General features: G+C 48.4%; 1 protein-coding gene across 2 annotated transcripts in view; it reads left to right on the forward strand.

Moving 5' to 3' along the window:
- The window catches only part of CCDC50 (coiled-coil domain containing 50), a 42,370-nt gene that overhangs the window by 5,927 nt on the left and 17,990 nt on the right, over window positions 1-18,453 (forward strand). For both annotated transcript variants that reach the window (XM_080604186.1, XM_080604187.1), the window contains exons 2-4: window positions 10,026-10,088; window positions 11,388-11,517; window positions 15,729-15,819. In XM_080604186.1, the coding sequence (XP_080460312.1) occupies window positions 10,026-10,088; window positions 11,388-11,517; window positions 15,729-15,819 (284 nt within the window). The remainder of the gene's footprint in view (window positions 1-10,025; window positions 10,089-11,387; window positions 11,518-15,728; window positions 15,820-18,453) is intronic.

The raw sequence follows: 18,453 nt of genomic DNA on the forward strand, positions 1-18,453 counted from the left end.
TCTGCTCTCCTGCAGGCCTTTCAGCCGGCGCCAGGTTTCCGAAGGAAGTTGGTGTTGGGAAGAGGCTGGGCTCCCCTGACGTGATTCGCAGTGCTTGAGGGGCTGGGTGCTTGGCTGGGGGTGCGTGGCCCTGCCCATGCTCCCCGCCACCCCGATCCTGCAAGGAGGAGCAGGCAGCTCTGCCTCCAGACCGGCTGCCTTTTGCTCCAGGCTGTTGGCAGTGCCTAGAGTGTCAGATCTGGCTGCGCAACAGGTGAACCTATTAGGTCCTGATTTTAGTCTTTTTTTTTTCCCCCTCCAAGCTGTGCGTATATGCTACCACTTTTTTTTTTCCCTCCAAGCTGTGTGTATGCAGTACCACCTAAAGGTGATTTAGTCCTCAAAAGGAAAAAAAAAAAAAAAAGCTTACTTCTGACTGTCTTGAGGCTTCTTTTGTGCTCTCAGAGCAGGCATGCGAGGGAATCGGGCTGTCAGCCCTACAAATGCTTTGCAATGCACGTGAGCTGGACGCAGATGCCCAGATGCAGTTTGCTTCAGGTTTGTGGTGCAGGCTTCGCCTCCCTGCCCGTCTGCTCCAGAGGCTGGGGCCGTGTTCTCACCCTCCTATGCTGCTGTTTGTAATCATAGCTGCTGAGGGCAGGGTGCCAGCACAAGGCTCTGACAGGAAGGGGGACGTGTATTGTTAGTGCTGCAACTCTACTGACTTGTGACTCTTTTATAGATGGATGCAGGAGTTTGACTGATCTGGGGCCAGCTTTGGCACTCTGTGTTCTCCAGAGCTGACTAATAAACGTGGAGAGCTTAAATGTGGGAAGTGTGTGTCAAGGGGGGGAGAGTACCCGAGAGGGGCTGGCAGAGCAAAAACTAAACAAGAAAAGGGTCGGGGGGGGGTTTAAAAATGAAGCACAGCATCCTTGATACAAGACGGCTGTCCTCGCAGGGCAGAGAAGGCTCATCTGCAGCACGGGCTGCAGGCGGGAGTGCTCCTTTCTAGGAAGAAGGAAGCTGATAGGAATCTGCAAGAACCAGAGCTGGTCGCAGCATCCCTTCAGACACCTTCAGCTTTGAATGCCGCAGTTGGCCAGGTTTCCAACAAGCCCGGGAGGCTGCCCTGAGGCCCATCCTGCTGGAGCTTCGCTTCTCTTGGTATCTGATCCAGATGAATGAAACCTGCGTGCTGATGCTGCAGTCCGCCCAGCTGCAGCTCTGGTTTAGCTACGGGCCTTGGAGCAGTCTCAGGTTTGGCTCCAGTCACCTGGGCATGGAAAAGAAAGTGGCATTTCTGCTTCTTGTTCCTCTAAATGACAGCAGGTCCTTCAGGGTGTAAAACCACAGTGAGGTTTCTAGAGGAACTAGAACTCTTCTTGGCACTTGGCGCCTTCACGTGGGCGTTAGCTTTTCAGAAGTTAGTCTTGTGCAGCGAGTATTGGAAGGGTATTGAGCAGTGCCTCTCTGAATCCCATCTTCCTTGTCTTTTCTGCATTATCTTTTAGGGTTAAGCTGGAAGAGAAGCCCGGGAAAGCTGACGGTTTGAATTATCTTGGCTCCATCTCTGTGGCGCTGCTGTGTGAGCTTATTCACTACCGCCTAAAATTGGGGGTTTCGAAATGAAGCACCCACAGTCCAGCGTGCTGTGGCTCCTGAAAGCCACCCCGAAGCACAGGGTGGAACTGCCAGCCCTCCGCAGAGCTGCTGCTGCGCTGAGCGAGGGATTTAGGCTTGCATGGAGCAGAGAACAGAAGTTTTGCCTGTCTGGGAAATTAGTGTGTCCTTCCAACAGTGTTGTGTAGTATGAAATTGCTGAAAATGCCGAAGTGAAAGCTACTTAACAAATCAAAGTAAAATATGGTAATCGCTGTTGAGATGGATGCGGGGGAGAGGAGCGTATAGAGTGCAAATCCCTTGAGATGCGAACTCCATGCCTGAGCAGTTTTCTGAGTGGGTGGCTGTTCAGCGTTGTGCATGAGAGGAGACTGTTTTTCTTTTTCCTTCCCTTACACCACTTTAAATGAGTGGTGTCGGGCTTAGAACTAAAACTGCCATGACATCCTGTTTGGGGAGGAGGGGAGAGAGAAGGGGGAAAAAAATCACACACACAAAAATCCTCCTGAGAAGAACAGCATCATATGATTTGCGGGACACCATTGAAAACATGATTTACAGCTATAACAGTGTTTGTGGGGACATCCGTGTGAGCCAGGGATTTTGGTCGGGGCAGCAGTGCTTGTTTTGCTATGCCCTATGGTTGGGGGCAGTGGTGAGGGTTGGCTGATAGGAAAACTTCTGTCTTTCTGCTTTCTACTTTTAAGGTGCCAAAATACTGTTCAGCTTCTCCAATGTGCCTGCACTTGTGGAACAGGAGGCAGCAGCTGTAGCAGCAACTGGGGGGGATTTTTTTGACTCAGAGTACTTCAAATCTGGGACCTGGCTGGAGGAGCTGAGTTTTTGAAGCATGTGTCAGTAGTCCTGAAGGCTCAAAGTCATTATCAAGTACGTGTGCAAGCTTGAAGTGCTTCAGCTCAGTATTTTCTTCTGAAAATCAAGGACGTGGTCTTTAACATCCTTGACCTATGAGTTGTGTTTTAGGCTTGAGGGATAAAAAGAGTTGCCCTTATCTAGAAAGTTATCTAGAAAGACTGCAGGTGAAGCTACGTAGAATGGAGTTATCCAATGGTGAAAAAGATGTCAGTTTTCTGTAATAAAGGCAGAACAATAGTTTGGGGTTTTTATCAAGTTCTGTGGTGGGGCATGGTCTAAGATGACCTTCTGAGGTCCCTTGTGGTGCTACTTTCTGCAGTCTTAGGTTTCTCCAGCTTCCTGTTTATGCTGTGCAAGCTCATCACCTTCTGCTTTGGAGTGCTCAGCAGATGCTATCTCAGCTTGAGGACTGCTCTACAGCACAGTTCACAGGCAGGTTTAAAGGAGAGAGAGTGCCAAGGTAGTGGCCTCAGAGAGGGCATTTTGTGAAGGGAGGGCTGCTGATTTCCATTTCAAGGCAAGTTAAAAGATCGACTCACGTTCTGAAGGTTTGGTTCGAAAAATGTATGTGGTCTTCCTTTCAAAGCATTGATTGGGGAGGTGAAAGGTTACTGTTGGAGATAGGTGCAGGCAGAACACAAACCTCTCCTGCCCTTGACCACAAGGCATTATCTTTAGAGCAGAGAGGATAACCTCCTTCCCAAATCCCAAGCTGTTTTTAGCTTCCGTGCCAAGACTGCCAATAAAAACAAAACAAGAAACAACCTGTGGTTCTGTGGAGCTATTTCTTGCACTGCATATTTGCCCTTTTCAGAGTGAGGCAGAGACCTGTCGTTTGGCTCCCAGTGGGGCTGCCCAGCCTCCTCACGCTGCCTGGGTTGTGCACGCCGTGCTGAGGAGCAGAAATCCCTTCCCCAGGCTGCCCTGCCCATCGCCCAGGGGCCAGCTTCTCCCTGTGGCGAGTCTGATTTCCTTGGCATCGTCTGCCCGTGCTGATGGAGGCCCTAGGAATGCCGTCTGTAACTCCAGCCCCGGCAGCCGAGACGTGTCCTGGCCTGCCCGGGCGCCACGTGGATTAGCACGAGCTCAGGGATCTCCTGGTGCCACGGGAGAGGCAGGAAGGAAACGAGAGGCTTCGCTCGCTGCTGGCCGGGGGCGAGCAGGCGATGGATGTCCTGACTCCACGTTTCCTCTGGAAACTGCCCCTGGTTAGCCCCTCGCCCCCAGCTGGTGCCAGCTTGGTCAGGCTAGCTGGGGTTCAAGGAAACGATCTGCAGGCCTTGGAGCCCTTGCCTATGCCAGACCAGGCCCAGCTGATAGGAGTCCCTAAGGTCCCAGCTTTTCTTTCTCATCTGCAGTTTTGTTTTTTTTAATAACTCAGCAACTTCCCGAGATCACTGGCTTGAAACGGGCTGTGCTTGCTGCTCTCCACTTAATTGGTCAGCTCTGCAGGCCTTAAAAAGTGGTTTTAGCTGCTGAAACTGTTTTTTCCTGTGTCACTTTCCCCCCCCCTTCCTCTTGTCCTTCGCTTTAGGATTCAAAAACTGCAGATGTTCTGAGCTAAGCATGACTCACGCCTTCTCATTTATTTTATGAATTATCCAGCGCGTGATGTCAGTGGGGAAAAGGTTGGGAGTGGAGGGGGTGGGAGCAAGAGATGGGTTTTTGAAGGCCCAAAAGGAAATGCTTGGAGCGTGTGTGTGGGCCCTGGGGCGCTGTCAGAAGGGCAGCACACACCGAGGCGGCCCTCGGGCCCTTCAGCTGGTGGCAGAGCGTGCTCTGGGACTTCAGGGACAGGTGGGCTGCGTCTTGAGGAGCTTGTGGGGTCTGACCCCTTCCAGAGGCAGTGCACACTCATGCTGCTCTTTCCTGGACCTTACCTCTGTCACGTACCTCCGTGATACCACCAACATCGAAGGCTCCTTCGTTCCTCTGGTTCGTTCACCTCGCTCCCCTTGAAGCAGTGCAGGGCCGTGAGGACGGGAACGCCGGGAGGAAGCTAGCGAGGCAGATGGCAGAATATAAAAAGGAAAAGGTTCTTTTGTGAAATTTTGTCAGGTTGTTGTACCTAAGGGAGGACTTGCAGACGTGCGCACAAGAGCCTCATGCTTCAGCAATGCTTAGAAAGGTGTATTTTGGGGCTGGACACCTACCAGTGAAGAAGGCCTGTGCACGGAGCTTGCAGAGGCCCTTTGGGTCCCTGCAGCGAGTGAGCTCCCTCGTGGGTGCTGCTGCTGCACAGGGTGATGCTTCCAGCCATACTTCTGCCCTCCTTCTCCTCTGCTGGCTCTTGTGGCTGCGAAAGCGGCTGGCGTTCCTGGGCTGGCACCTCCTTCGTTCACAGCTGTGCCAGGAGAGCACAGCCCAGGCCCGCTCCCTGCTGCGGCAGGGCATTAGGCTTAATCAGACTATGGCAAACCTGCTGTTAATGTTTCACACTTCGCCGGGCTTGCCGCTCAGAGCTGCTCTGATTGCACCCCTGCTGCTTGTTTGGCCGTCTGGTGGCTCGCAGCCAGGGCCCGGAGATGGGAAATCAAGTTAATTCGCAGCGGTGAACGTACGTTAATCTTACCTTTTCATTTCTTAGCCGTGCAATTAGGGAATAGGGGAAGAGATTTCTTTTCCCCTTGGCACAAAGCCTCTCAGAAAAGAGGAACTGTGGGTCTGTTGTCCTTGGGGCTGTCCTATTTCTCAGCACGAGCCCAGTGCAGGTAATACCCAGTAATGAGTATTGGGGCCAGGCTGAGGCTGGGCAGGGGGTGAGGATTTGTGTTGCTGAAGCTTTGTTTCAGACCACATCTGACCGGTCTGCACCTCCAGCTATTCTGAATTTCCCTCATTGCTGGATGCCTCCTCAAGGAAGGAGGGCTGGCTTTCTTGGCCTCACCTGCAGTTGCAATCATGCTTGACTCAGTGCCATGAGCACCAGGTCCAGTCTTAAGGGAGTGCTCTGCACTTGCCATCACCCCAAAACTTGGTAGGGAGTTCCAGGTGTCCCGTCTCTTGCCACATGGCTGGCTGACAGTGCTCCATTGTGTTCGTAATGGGATGTTCTCATCTTCCTTTGCACATTGTTCTTAGGCTGACGGGACTTGGAATAATGTGCTCAAATGAGTTAGAGGCAGCCAGTCCAGCCAAGTTTCTGGTGGTGACGAAAGGTCTCCTCGTGCCTTCTGCCCTGCCAGCAGCTTCAGCAGCACAAAGCGAGGGCTGTGTGCTCCAGTTGCCCGTTTTTGGGTTTAGAAGAGCAGCTTAACATGGTGTCAACATGGCCAAGCGGCTGCTTCAGCAATGTGCAAATGATTCCACACGTGTGAGCAAACCCAAGGGCTGCTGCTGCCATGCGAGCTTGCTGTGCTTGCTTTCCTTTGGAAGCTGGGGGCAATGTGGAGCCCGCACACCTGGGGGCCTCCTGCTTTCCAGTGTTGTGTGCCTTTGCTTCGCAGTGTGCACAGTGGGAAAAGCCATCCGGTTTCCCTCCTCTCTACTGGATCTTGGTGGGATAATCATCATGGCTTTAAGGCACAGCCCCTGTACTCACGCCTAGGCCCTGCTGGCTCGGTGGCACGTCCCAGGGCACTGTCCCTTCTCACTTCAGCCCCATGCAAAGAGGCAGGGCGAGGTGGTGGCCAAGCACAGCCTGGAGCCTGGGTGCTGTGTGGCTGCGTTAGGGGTGGCTGCAGAGCTGAGCCAGGCAGCTCTGGGCATGTGCTGGGAAGTGCACGTGGTGGTGCCCTGGGCCCTGCGTGCCCTCCTGCCCCGTGGTGCTGAGCTGTGGGTGGCACAGACCCGTCCTGGAGAGCCAGGAGAGCCCAGAGGGAGCCTTGGGCCCTGCTTTATGTCTCGTGCATCCAGCAGCTTTCAGCTGTGGCCTGTGGGAAGCGAGGACCAGAGGGCTGTGTGGTTTTGATTTTGGAGATTTGTAAACTTCTTCCAGGAGATTTCTGGAGGAGCAGCTAGAAGCAGGCCCATCTAAACAATACAACAGTGTATGCACTTGGCCTTCTTGTTTAATTGGTCCATGCTTGCTTTAGAAAGTTCTTAGTGAGCCATCATTCAGAAAAAGGTTAAAAGTCCCTGCTGTCTTGTAGGAATGAGACTTTCGCGGGGTTGGTGCAAGGCTGTCAACAAAAGAGCCGTGTTGTTTTACCAGGCCCTCTGCTTTCTCACCTGCACACCAAGCATGTTTCCATCGCTGTGTTTTTCCCCAAACAAATAGAGTGTAGCTGGGTGTGAGAAGAACAGAAAAATATTCTGAAGTCTTCTTCCATATATGCGCCTCTGTGGGGAGGGGAGGATGGAGCAGAGATCTGCCAGCACCCTCAGCATCATGACTGACGAAGGCAAAGCTCTCCAGTGCGATGGGGAGCAAAGCAGTGAACGGGCGTGTGCGGAGAGGAGTTGGGAAGGGCTGGAATGCGGTTTCACAATCTTTGCAGCAGTCTTTAAGTATGTGGCTCTGAAATGTTTGTCCTTGCTCCTGTGCTCCCTCCTCTTGCTCGTACAGCTGTTCATGCAGCTGTGCGATGAACTCGCTCACAGACCTTTTGCAGTTAAAAATAGCACTTCCCTCTTTTTTTTTTTTTGGTGGTGGTGCTGTACTGAGATGCCTTTGCTTAGCCCTAACCTGATGGTGGGGCTGAAGCCTCTGAGTCAGAGGTGCCCTTCCTGCAGGCTGGGCGATACTTGTGTAAATGGAAGATGATTTTTTGTGATCATTTTGTGAAGCTGCAGTAGTATTAGAGACCACAGAGATAAAGTCTCTTTGCACAAGATCTGTCCCCATGCCCCATCCCATAAAAATGAGTCCGTGAACCCTGGGTACGCTGGGTATGTTACCTGTGAATGGCTTTGCTGCCTGAAACCCAGCTGTGTTTTCTACCAGTTCTGCGGCTAAGGAAGCATGTCTTTATACAGAAAGGCCAATTGCAAGTGTTTCGGTGCTGCTCAGTATTTAGTATCCTCTTTCCTTTTTTAAAAGAAGTTGCAATAAAAAGAAGGCAATGACAAAACCTTAATTGCACCATCCAGAATTATACACGCTTAAATAGAGTCACTAGGGGATTGTATGACCACAGGCGTCCTCATCTCCGCCCTGCTGCCTGTTCTTTCCCCGAAGCACTGTTTCTGACCTGAAGCGAGGGCTGCCGGTTGGGTTGCTGCCTGACGTGGGAGCCTTACCTCCCTGGGGCTGTGGCTCGGGGGCACCTCGTTCCCTCGCCGTGGTTTCCACCCTTAGCAGTGGTGGAAGCGTTGTCCGCTCAGGCTCTGAACGCTTTCACGAACAGGTTCCTCAGAAATCCCCCCTGTAGCTTTGGTACATCCTGGGGATTTTGTTTGTTTTCACTTTCTCTTTCAGGCTGTTACTTTGCCGAAGAGAAACCTCAGTCTTCCCCGGAGGCTTTACCTTTGGAGCCGGGCGGAAGCGGTTCATACATCTGCTTGCAGCTTCTAGAGCACGGTGCAGTTCTGCTTTGTGCCGTACACCTCAAACGGGAGACATTCCTCTCCTGGGCACTCTTAAGCAGCTTAGCTTGTTGCATCCAGGAAGAACAGGTGTCAGACCTCTCTGTTCTCAGTTTTTCGGTGCCCCTGCCTTAAGCTCCCGTTGAAGCGAATGGGAGCTCTGCGTTTGCAGGTGTGCTCATCCACACAGCCTCAGCTGCGTTTCACCCCAACAGCTCCCCTAAATTGTAGGCCAAAAATAAAATGTTTTCTATGGAACTCATTTTATTTTGTCTGAAGTCTATTAATTAACTCAGAAACTGCTCTTGCGCTAAAAATGACTCAATAGCCCTTGGCCTAAGCATGCCCAGCAGGCTGACGTGGCTCTGGGGTTGGGGGCTATTCAGCAGACCCCGATGTGTTGAGCTCGACCAGGCTGAGTTGTGTGTGATGGAGGGAAGAAGGAGGGTTTGCATGGGTTTTGAGTACTTATTCATGTAGTCTATGGAAAAAAGAAACTTTTTCTTAGTTCTCAGAATAGGAGTAGAGATCAGACTACTCACATTTCAGAACCTGCAGGTCGGTGAAACAGTTTTGGACTGCAGCCAGCCAGTCCTGTCTTGAGGCTGGAGAGAGAACATTTTCCTTTTCCGCTTCCAAGTTGGGCCTATCTACTAAAAAGTTAGGTTCCTGTCATTCTTTTGGTCTCGAAGTCTCATGGTTGCTGAGTGGACCTTAGATTTGTGATTTGTTTTTTCTGCAGTTGCCTTACCCAAACTCTTTTGCTGGGGGAGAGCAGTCCTGGGACCTGTGGCAAAGCGCTGGGAAAGCTGGTGGTGCTCCTTGGTACAGTCTCAGAGCATGGAGGGGTAACGATGCCAGGCGAGGCGCCTCCTTGGAACGTGGGTTGTGCCAAATGCACCCGATTTCAGGCTGCAGGATTTAGCCAGGATGAGTTCTTGCTACAGCATCGTCTTATGTTCAAGCCACTGAAGTCTCTGTTATTTAACTTTCTATATTAGATATTTGTGTGCGGTGTTTGTGTGCGTTACCGGTGACTACACGTCGGCTGAGATCAGGGGTGTTTCTAGCATGATTGCACAGCAATCAGTGCTACTTCCAGTGCCATTTGGCACTTTCATCCTCGGTCAGAGTAAATACGAGGTTGTTGTTAGGAATTTGTGACGACTCGAAAGCCGGGGAGGCGTGTACCAGAGGTGGGGTATGTTTGCATAGCTGTCTGTATCGCTAACTTGGCTCGCTTCAGGCACGCTGTGCTCTAGAAGAGGCACGTGAGGAGGACGTAGCTGGGCATGAGGAATGCAGGTTCAAAGTCTGCATGATGAAGAGCAGAGGCTCTGGAAAGGCTGCATGGGATGATCAGCCCAGCAGCGGGTGTTTCCAGTGCTGCACGGAGCACAAAAGGGACCTGTGGTCCCTGAGCACTGACCTGCTTCTGGTTTGAGCAGGGGAGTGTGTTCTCGCAGGAGCAACGTGGGGGCTCTTGGTACATGCCTGCCATCTGCGCTCAAAGCTGATGGAGCTTATAGGAGACGACTGTAAAGTGATTCTCGAGCCAGCCGAAATGCCTTGCAGGGAGAGCCGTGGAGCACAGTCTGCTCTGCTCCTCGGGGGTGGCAGTGTGCACGTGCCTTCAGGCAGGGAAAATTGTAGGCTCCAGCTCTAACCTGGCAAAGGAAGCCACAGGAAGCACCAATGCTGGAGCTTGGGTTTAGCTGAAAGCACTCAGTGTGGGTACTGGTGTAAATGCAGGTGGCTGAGTGGTGTGCAGGGCTTTGTACACGTGGTCTGGTACAGTGGTGGTACAGGGCACTTCTGGGCTTAAGCTAAAGCTGAGGTGGAGGGGAAAGTGGAGACTCATAGTGCACGTAGGGGCAAAAAAGTAAGGGTGTGGAAAAATAGCTGCAAGTGCAGGAGTGTGAAAAAAATCAGGTGCAGACCTCAGCTGGTGGGCGGTAAGTGTGTCTATAATCTGTTTATGTATGCTTTCCTGACCCTCGTGTCTGTCTTGATGGTTTTGGTGTACTTGTTTTTCCTTCACCTCCTGATCCTAATTCTTTTGGCTTTGTTTCCCTGTACAGTATGTCGAGACTTCGCTGTTCTGGAAGATCATACCTTGGCCCATAACTTGCAGGAACAAGAGAGTAAGTAACAATGCTTGGAACAAACTGGAGGAAATTTGTCCCAGCAGATAGTTGGTTTTGTTGGTTTTGCTTAGAACAACCCTCCCTGCTTTTATTTGTTATTCTTTCTAATGGAGTATGGAATATCATTATTACTGTATTTGCTGTATTATAACACCACTGCGTGCTCTCCCCCAGCTTACATTGCACCCTAGAGATATTAGAAAATTGAATACATGAAATGCAACTCTCCTTTAAAGTTGAGTTTGTTTATGCTGTTTATAATAAGATTGTATGTGGGAGTGCACTTGAAGTTTCGCTGCTGTGCAAGGTTTTTAGAAATGACTAGCAATTTTGGAAACTTCAGATTTTATAGGCTGACGTGAGGCACAGCCAGAAGAAACCTCTTCATTTACTTCTTTCAGAATTGCTAGTGCCTGCCTTTAGAAAGGAGGCTTCCTTTAAGGTCTTTTTGAGGTAGGGCAGCTGAATGCTACAAGGGTTTAAAAAAAAAAAGGGGTGGGGGTGGGGTGGGGAGGAGAGTATGGCCAGGGACTTCAGAGTGCCTGGTGATTTTTACATGGGTTATGTTTGCATTACAGTTTGAGGTGTGGTGGCCTCTCTAATCTGTTTTGCAGCGTGCCAGCCCCATTGGTGTGTATGGTACGAGGTGCTAATGCTGTTCCGGCCGCTCCTGGGGCGTGCAGGTTGCACTGAAGTGCCCTTGCTGCTGGAACCTGAGAGCACTGAGCTAAAGCTGGCTCTCAGCTGCAGCTCTTGTAGCCATCTTTTCTTGCAGGCAGTATCCATGTATGGTAAAGGACTCAATGTAGTATTCAGTTGCTCTGTTGCTAAATATAAAGGTAGTGAGGTTCTGGAACCTATTATATAAAGAGGGAGAGGAGTTCCTGTCTCTGGAGGTTCTTGAGAAGAAATTAGGGAAGCATCCATCAGAAGTGGTTTAGGTTCAGCTCATCCTCACTGTGTTCTAGTGGTCTCTTCCAGACCACTTTATTAATCAAGGATAATTTCCTGTGACCGGAAAATGAAGTTCAAAGCCTAAAGAGAATTCCCTCTAAATCTGTATGCAATTAATATGTGTAGATCTTGTTTTGGTAACAGGCACATATATGCAGCCCCCTCAGAGTTGAAATGAGGCAGTCTCAAGTACCTACCCCAGCTGTAGAGATATTACATGATGTTACCCTATGGAAAACTCCTCCTTTCTAGCCTGGAATATCCCTCTCACTTGTTTCATCTTGTTAACACCATGAAGTTCTTCAGGCTGATTTTGGGGTTCTTGTCTATGTTTATTTCTAGTTGAGCATCACTTGGCGACAAACATTCAACGTAATCGTCTGGTGCAGCATGACTTGCAGGTGGCCAAGCAACTGCAAGAGGAGGAGGATCTGAAAGCACGTGCTCAAATCCAGAAGCGCCAAAAAGACCTGTGAGTTGGGGATGGAGCTGTTTAAGCGTTCATCCCATTTGATCAGAGGACTGAAAGTAGTTGCTTTGTTTCAAGCTGACTGCTGGTATGTGGGGTCCAGGTTGATGAGTCTTTTGCCTTTGAATTATCTGTTGCTGTGAAAGCATTGATACTGGGCTCCGGCACAGAGTAGTGAGGACAGGAGTTGACACTAGTGCTTTTCTTTTCTTTTTTCTCTCACTTGAGCTCTTACAATGTGTGAGAAGTTATAAAGTGGCTGTGTGACAGGGCTTTGTCAGATCACAATGACGAGAGACAGCAGCTTGCTTTCTGATGGGCCTCCCTGCAAAATCAGGGTCTGCAAGGCAGGATACATTTCCCAGCTGCTGCGCCACATCCCGGCTTGTGCCTTGCTCTGTGATGCCACCCATCAGATGCAGTTGGTGGTAGATCACAAGCCCTGGGTGGTTCATCTGGCAGTGATGGTGATGGAGTAGAAGAGCTCTGTATTGCAGATGTGTGTGATGCAGGACTGGCTTCAAAGGAGCTGCTCATAAAAGATTTGAAAGGCTGGGACGTGACAAATCAGCCCGTTTTCAATGTTACAAGCACACGCAGAAGGTATGTGTGCATCTCTGAAGTTTGTGCTTTATTTCAATAGCTTTGTCTTCATTAGCAATTAGAGATGTGAGCATGTAAGTGACAACGTAAACATTAGCTTTGTGTGACCGAGATGATTCCTTTTTGATACTTGGTGGGAACTGCAAACCATTTTATTGTTGGAGGACTTTGCAAAATGAGATTTGCTAACTTTGTGAGCCAAGTTACAGGCAGAACTGCTGATGCAAAATGTTATGTCAGCAGAAGTCCCGCTCCTGAACGCATGAGCTTTTCTGCAAGAACAGTGCTTTAAAAAAAATAAATAAAGGGGAGAGGGGGGCAGAGGCAGGTTGGAAGCATCCTTTTGTAACTGGATCTGTTTCTTCCTCAATTCTCTGTACATTCCCACTGTCTTTTCTTTGCGTAAGATCAGTGTGGTCTGACACCAAAATGATTCTCACTGTTCTTGTGTTCTGTAGGACAATCTGACGCTGCAAGGTGATTGAGGAATGATGAGGCAGAACTGGGTGGTCCCTTTAGAAACACGGAGCATAAAAAAGCTCTTTAAGCTTAAGAGCTTTTTTCTTTGTCTTTCAAATCCTAGGTTCTCTTAGGAAAAAAAATGTGAAGATAAACAAGAATAGAAATAACTTTTTTCTCTTTAAGAATTCAGGGAAGCATCAAACCTTTTTTTCATGCTTCTTTAAAAGCATCTCTCACATCTAGCTGAGCAGCCTGCATGCTGCCAAGTGTAGTAGCAAGGTTGCTAAAATAACTGCCTGAAACACCGTGAAAATACGCTTTCCTTGTTTTGTTCCCAGTGCCATAATGATTCTGTTACACTAATGTGAACGGTTCCTTTGAACAGTTCCCTTAAACCCTTTTATTTTGTCTCATCTGGCAACAATTACTTGCTACAGCCAGTGTGAATGGGAGCTTTCTAATCAGTGACATTTTTAATTCTTTTTCTAAGCTGATGTAGGGTTTCCTTGACACTAACATCCCTGGCTGCCCAGGAATGAAGGACACATCGATGCGATGTTCAGAGCTGGTGATGTTTATACTTCTCTGGCTGATTCCTGGGGACTGATGGGCGCTTGAATACACACCAAAGAAACTAGAGGACAAGAGCTGCCAAAGCTCTTTAACCTTGTGCTTATGTTCAAGTCAAGTTGAAAGACGTGCCTATGTTCAATAACTAATCAAGACTTAGTATTTAATTACCACTGATCAACAAAAAACAAAATGCAGTCCTCTGTTCAGTGTTTTGAAAGAACTTGATATGGAGTATTCCAAGATGCATGTCATCAGAAACAGAAAACTTTTCTGCTTGTGCATTACTCCTGGTGTTCTTTGCTGTGAATGGAGGGGCAGTGACCTTACTGCCTTGCCTCTGGAAGACAGATAGCTATTTGTCTCCTGTTTGTCTGCAGCAAGATGGATTTTTAAGAATGTAGCAAGTCAGTCGGTGCTGGTGAACTAAGCACGTTAGCTCTGTTCACAGCTTCCCCAGGGAATTAGAGACTTGCATCATGTTGTTGTCTGACCTTTCTGTTTTCCACTTGGATTCACGTCCTCTGAGACTGGAGTCATGACAGATCTAATGTTTTAGGCACGTTGTGAATCCTGGGGATCGTATTATCGTGTTCAGCTGTTTGTTTTGCTTGGGACTGGTTCCCTGCTGGTACCAGGTTCGACAAGGTTCCACTTTTATAAGGCAGGTTCCAGAACTAGATTTGCAGACATGTGAGCTTGTGTGCTTCTGAAAGGGTCTCAGCCTGGAGTCAAGTAAAAAGCACAAACATACACACTCACAAAATAACAGTTTTTCTAATGAAATTGAAAGAAACTGTCTGAAATTGCTTGCCTATAACTGATAACTACAGCCCTACAAACACTGAAATTCATGAGTTTCTTCCAGGCTGTCTCTAAGCTGGGTCAACTTATAGATATTCATAAATGTTCACAAGTGTGGTCTGGGAAAGGGAAGGAATTGTCCTATTGTGACACAGATTTGGGGCTCTCATGTGTTTGAGGAAGGGGGTATAAATAACATGCAGTGCTCAATTGTAGGTCTGCTTCTAAAGAGCAGTTGACAGAAATAAAGAAACTTCTTTTTCCCTCCTTCTGCTTCATGTTCCTTTTCTTTCTGTAGGACAAATTTAGATGTTTCTTGATGGCATTTCTTTTCTAACCATTCTTCTTGCAGTGTCCTTCCCCACCGTGAGCCACCTACCCACTCCTTCCACTTGGGTTGTTCTTCATTTCCCATAAAAGAAGCCTGTGTCGTGCCACTAATTGCTCCAGCAATGCCGCTTCTCTGTTCTGCTGCTGAAAGTGCTTGTCTAAGCTCACTTTTTTAATTTCATCAGCTCTTGTCCTAGACTTCTTTCCAGTCCTTTGCCTCCAAGTTTGCCAGGTCATTTATGCCCTGGTCTTTGCTCAAGGCCAGAACAAGTGCTTCAGCCCATAGCGCTCCTGTGTAACTTCGATATAGTTGAACCTGCTTCTCTTGCAATATTTGCTTGACTTCATAAAACGCTCTCAGTAGTCCTCCCATCACCTATCTGATCACTGCCACGATGTTCTTCAAGATTTTGTCTTCTAATAAAGCAATCTCTGCCTGTTGTTATTCCCATTTTCATCTCCTTCTATGCCTTACCTTTCAGCAGTCTTGATTGCAGAGATATCTGAGATTGATATGACCTGTTCAGAGCAAATCTTTGGCTTAATTTCAACAGTGCTGAAGGAGAAGGATCTTAATCTTTCTTCTCAAATCCCCCAGCACTTTTCTGGATTAGCTTTAAGAACACCCTGGCCATCGTTCCAGCCTGTTTGCTGGGCATCAGAGCATGCAGCTGAATATTGAACAATTCTTGCAGATGCTTTCTGTATGACGCTCCAGAAATATGTTCTTCCTGGTCTATCCACACAGATGAAACTCTGATTTCATGTCTCAATTACTCTGTTACGTTTCTCTGTCCCTGGTTAATGCAATCTTGTGCTACACCTGCATCCGCAGTGGTGCTGTGACGATTGCCTCCCACCCCTTGTTTTGATGCATATTGCTCTTTTGCCTCTTGACACTGCCTCTGCTCTTGTATCTCGTCCCACCTCGGTTGCATTTCTCATTCATTACTGAACTGCCACCTCCAGCCTCCGCTTGGCCTACATACTGCATTTGGTATAAGCATTTCTGCACTTTCTCTTTCTTGGCTTTCACATCAAAAACACTTCCTAGAAATATCTGTGTTAACCTTACCCTGAAACCCCTCCTCATGCACCACAAATACTCCGCAGCACTATTAGACTGCTGTTTGCAAAGATGAGTGTGCACTGCCTTGGCCTGCTTTGTCTTACTGTTCCTATCTCCTTTCTTAGCACCTTGCCTATGAATCTGTTTTTTCTTGCTTTTACTTTGATTGTGAGTGTCTTGGGACCTATTTTCTAAATTTGTCCAGCATAAGTAGAGGGAGACTTCGTTCCTGGTGAGGATTCATTTATTCTGCACTATTGCTAAGTAATAACTCTTCTGTGTAAATCGGATGGCTTCTTTCAGCTTTTATCTCTCTTTCCAGGCTGACTGATGTCTGACTTTAGCTACTTATAATCCTTGTTTCCTTCTCTTTTAGAGAACGACAGGACTCTGAGATCGCTCAGGAAATCCAAGTGAAGCTGGTATTTGAAGCCGAGCAGCGACGCAGACAGGAGGAAAAAGATGAGGTAACCTTTAAAGCTGCAAAGGTGACAGGGCTATTCGTGGCAATTATTTTGGGACAGGCATTTCTCAGTCAGTAGCCACAGGAGCTGGCTTGCATGGTGTTAGTCCTGGTCCTCACAGATCTACACTTGCACAGAGTTTTCAGGCAGCCCTGTTATGGGGATAAGGTACAGTCGTGGTTTTCATGATCAAGGGTTGTTGATGGCAGTTACCTTGCTAACAAAGAAGGCGAGTAGTAGTAGGTATTGTTGAAGCGTTCATTGCTGTGGTGTTGGGAAGTAGTTGTTTATACAGTCTGAGATATTCCTTCTCAAATGCAAGAAGACAGGTACTACTTCTGTAAGAATCCTGGGTCAGAATTGCTTTGGTGTTTGGTGAAAAGACTTGAGTAGGATCTTTAGCCCAGCTGTCTATTTCTGGCTTCTCCCTTACCTTTCTTCATCTTCAGATTAATTTTTACAGCCTGAACACCCTGTTGCAGTTAATCGCTAGCAGATTCTTTTTGTGATTGCAGAATATTGCCCTGCTGCTCTTGACTGAGTGTGGTCAGTGTGGTCTGTCCATGGCCTTCAAAGGATTTTGCTTGTTGATCACTTCATTGTGTACCAGATTGGGGTTTTGGGAGACACATTCTAGTCCTATCTGTGACTGTTTGAGCCTGGAGTGTGGCCCTGTATTTGATTACGGATAGGTCCCCAAGAAGTCTAGGTAGTCTCATGATGCTGAAGAGGCATCTAGTGGCATTTCGTCTATAGGAAGAACTTGAACACAAGGCTGTTTCTTGGAAGAACCTGAAATAAGAATTAGTCTGTAAGTGACAGATGCATCAGTTTGCTTGTTCCAGACCTCATTTTATTCTTGTACCATTATGTCCGAACAAGTACTGAAAGGCTGGCCAGGAGGTCTTCAGAGGTTCTTGTGGTAATGCTAGTAGGAGGGACACTGGCTAAAGGATTTGTAAATGTAACCATCTATGTTATTTTTCTGGGGAAAGCAAAGGGGATGCAATACTGCTCGTGCTGGCTCTGGTATTGCAATCACACAGCTTTAAGCAGAGAGCTTTTGGGATGTCAGCAGTCTGACAGCAGGTCCCTGCAACCTGTCAAACCAGCATGGTGATCCTCTTTTGATGTCAGGAGCAATCTTCAAATGAATATGTCTCGATGATGAGGAGAAGCCATAAATATTCTTTCTCTTCCCGCTGGTAAGTGGGAAGTTTTGAAGTGTGGCTGAAACACACGTGTGCTGGGTTAGGCTGCAGCTGAGTACCAAGGTGCAGCAGTGCTGCCTGTCACTGCCTTTACAGCGGGACTTCTGGAGAGCTGGAGTTGATCCTGCTGTCCTTCCAGGACCCTCACCAGTGTTATTTCTTCTGAGGGGGCTCCTGTACTGATGCAGGGCCTGAGCAATGTGAGTGGGGCTGTGCAGTGCCCAAGGGTTTGTCAGGTAGCAGAGCAGGGACCCCATCAGAGCAGCTCCTGTGACCCTCAACATGGCATCAGTACACACACCCTGCAGGACGTGCTGAATTGTACTGATGCTGGATGTGTGCCGAATTCATCGTGTATTTGTCGCACGCGAGGGTGTGGTATTTGTCCAGCGTATGCAGTAACTGATACCAGGAGTGGCCAGCAGTGCTATGCCACCACTGGGCAGCATTCGGGCAGATCCAGCCAGATGTGCAGGGCTTTTAAATAAAGTGCTCAGTCTACCTGCTTACAGGTTCAGTTTGTCAGAAATGGCTTATGCGGATTTGCAAGTCCTGAACTGTCTCAATCCTGGAGATAATGTGCTTAAGCCCATGTATTTATAGACTTGCTCTACTTGGTAGAGTTTAACCGTGCCGAGGGAAGGAAATTTTTTGGTAAAGAGCCTGTGGTGTCCCAAGGTCCTTGACAAAGCTGTTTACTGTACAAATCTGATCTGAATCCTGAAATAATAGCTTGTATTTGAACACCCATCTACTGTCCTCCAGTGCTGGCTTTGTTTTTGGAAGTTTTTTCTGACTTTGTATTTCACTGATGCCTCTCCTGCCTGCAGCGTATGTTCTCCATGAACAGCTCTGTAAAGGCCCTGAGGCCTAGGGAGGCTTAAATGAATACTGGCCTAGGGTGAGCTTGACCTGCTGGTAGAATCTTCCAGCTTCTCTTCTTAGCTTCAGATTGGCTCCTCTGACTCGCAAGCTTCTGGGCCCCAAGCGAGCAAGCCCCCAGAGAGCTGTTTACTATTGCTAGGCCTTGTTGAACTATTAGTCATCCTGAAAGAAAATCAATTAAGAAAATGGAGTGCTGTTCTCTTTGATGGCGTGTCTACCAAAACAGTGACAGGAGATAAACGGCCTACAGTTCCCACAGCACTCCTGTGGTGTCTGTAGCTCCTCTCTTCCTAACGTCCCATTCGATTTTTCTTTTCCTTCAGCCTCTGTCAAAGTGATGCATCTCCCTACTTGGCATCCAACAGTCCCTGTAAATTACACCTGGTTTGAAGTGAGTTCACAGGCTGGTTTAGGAAGTCCTTTCAGTCAGAAGTGCCTTCAGCTAGAGAGAGTCTTTGCCTGGGTATTTTTCCTTGGCTGGTGGAGTTGAGGAGGGAGGTCCAGCACACCGCTTGTGTGAGCGTGTTGTGCTCTTATCTAA

The sequence above is a fragment of the Anser brachyrhynchus genome (assembly GCF_964034855.1).
Source record: "Anser brachyrhynchus genome assembly, chromosome: 9".
Classification (NCBI taxonomy): Eukaryota; Metazoa; Chordata; class Aves; order Anseriformes; family Anatidae; genus Anser; species Anser brachyrhynchus.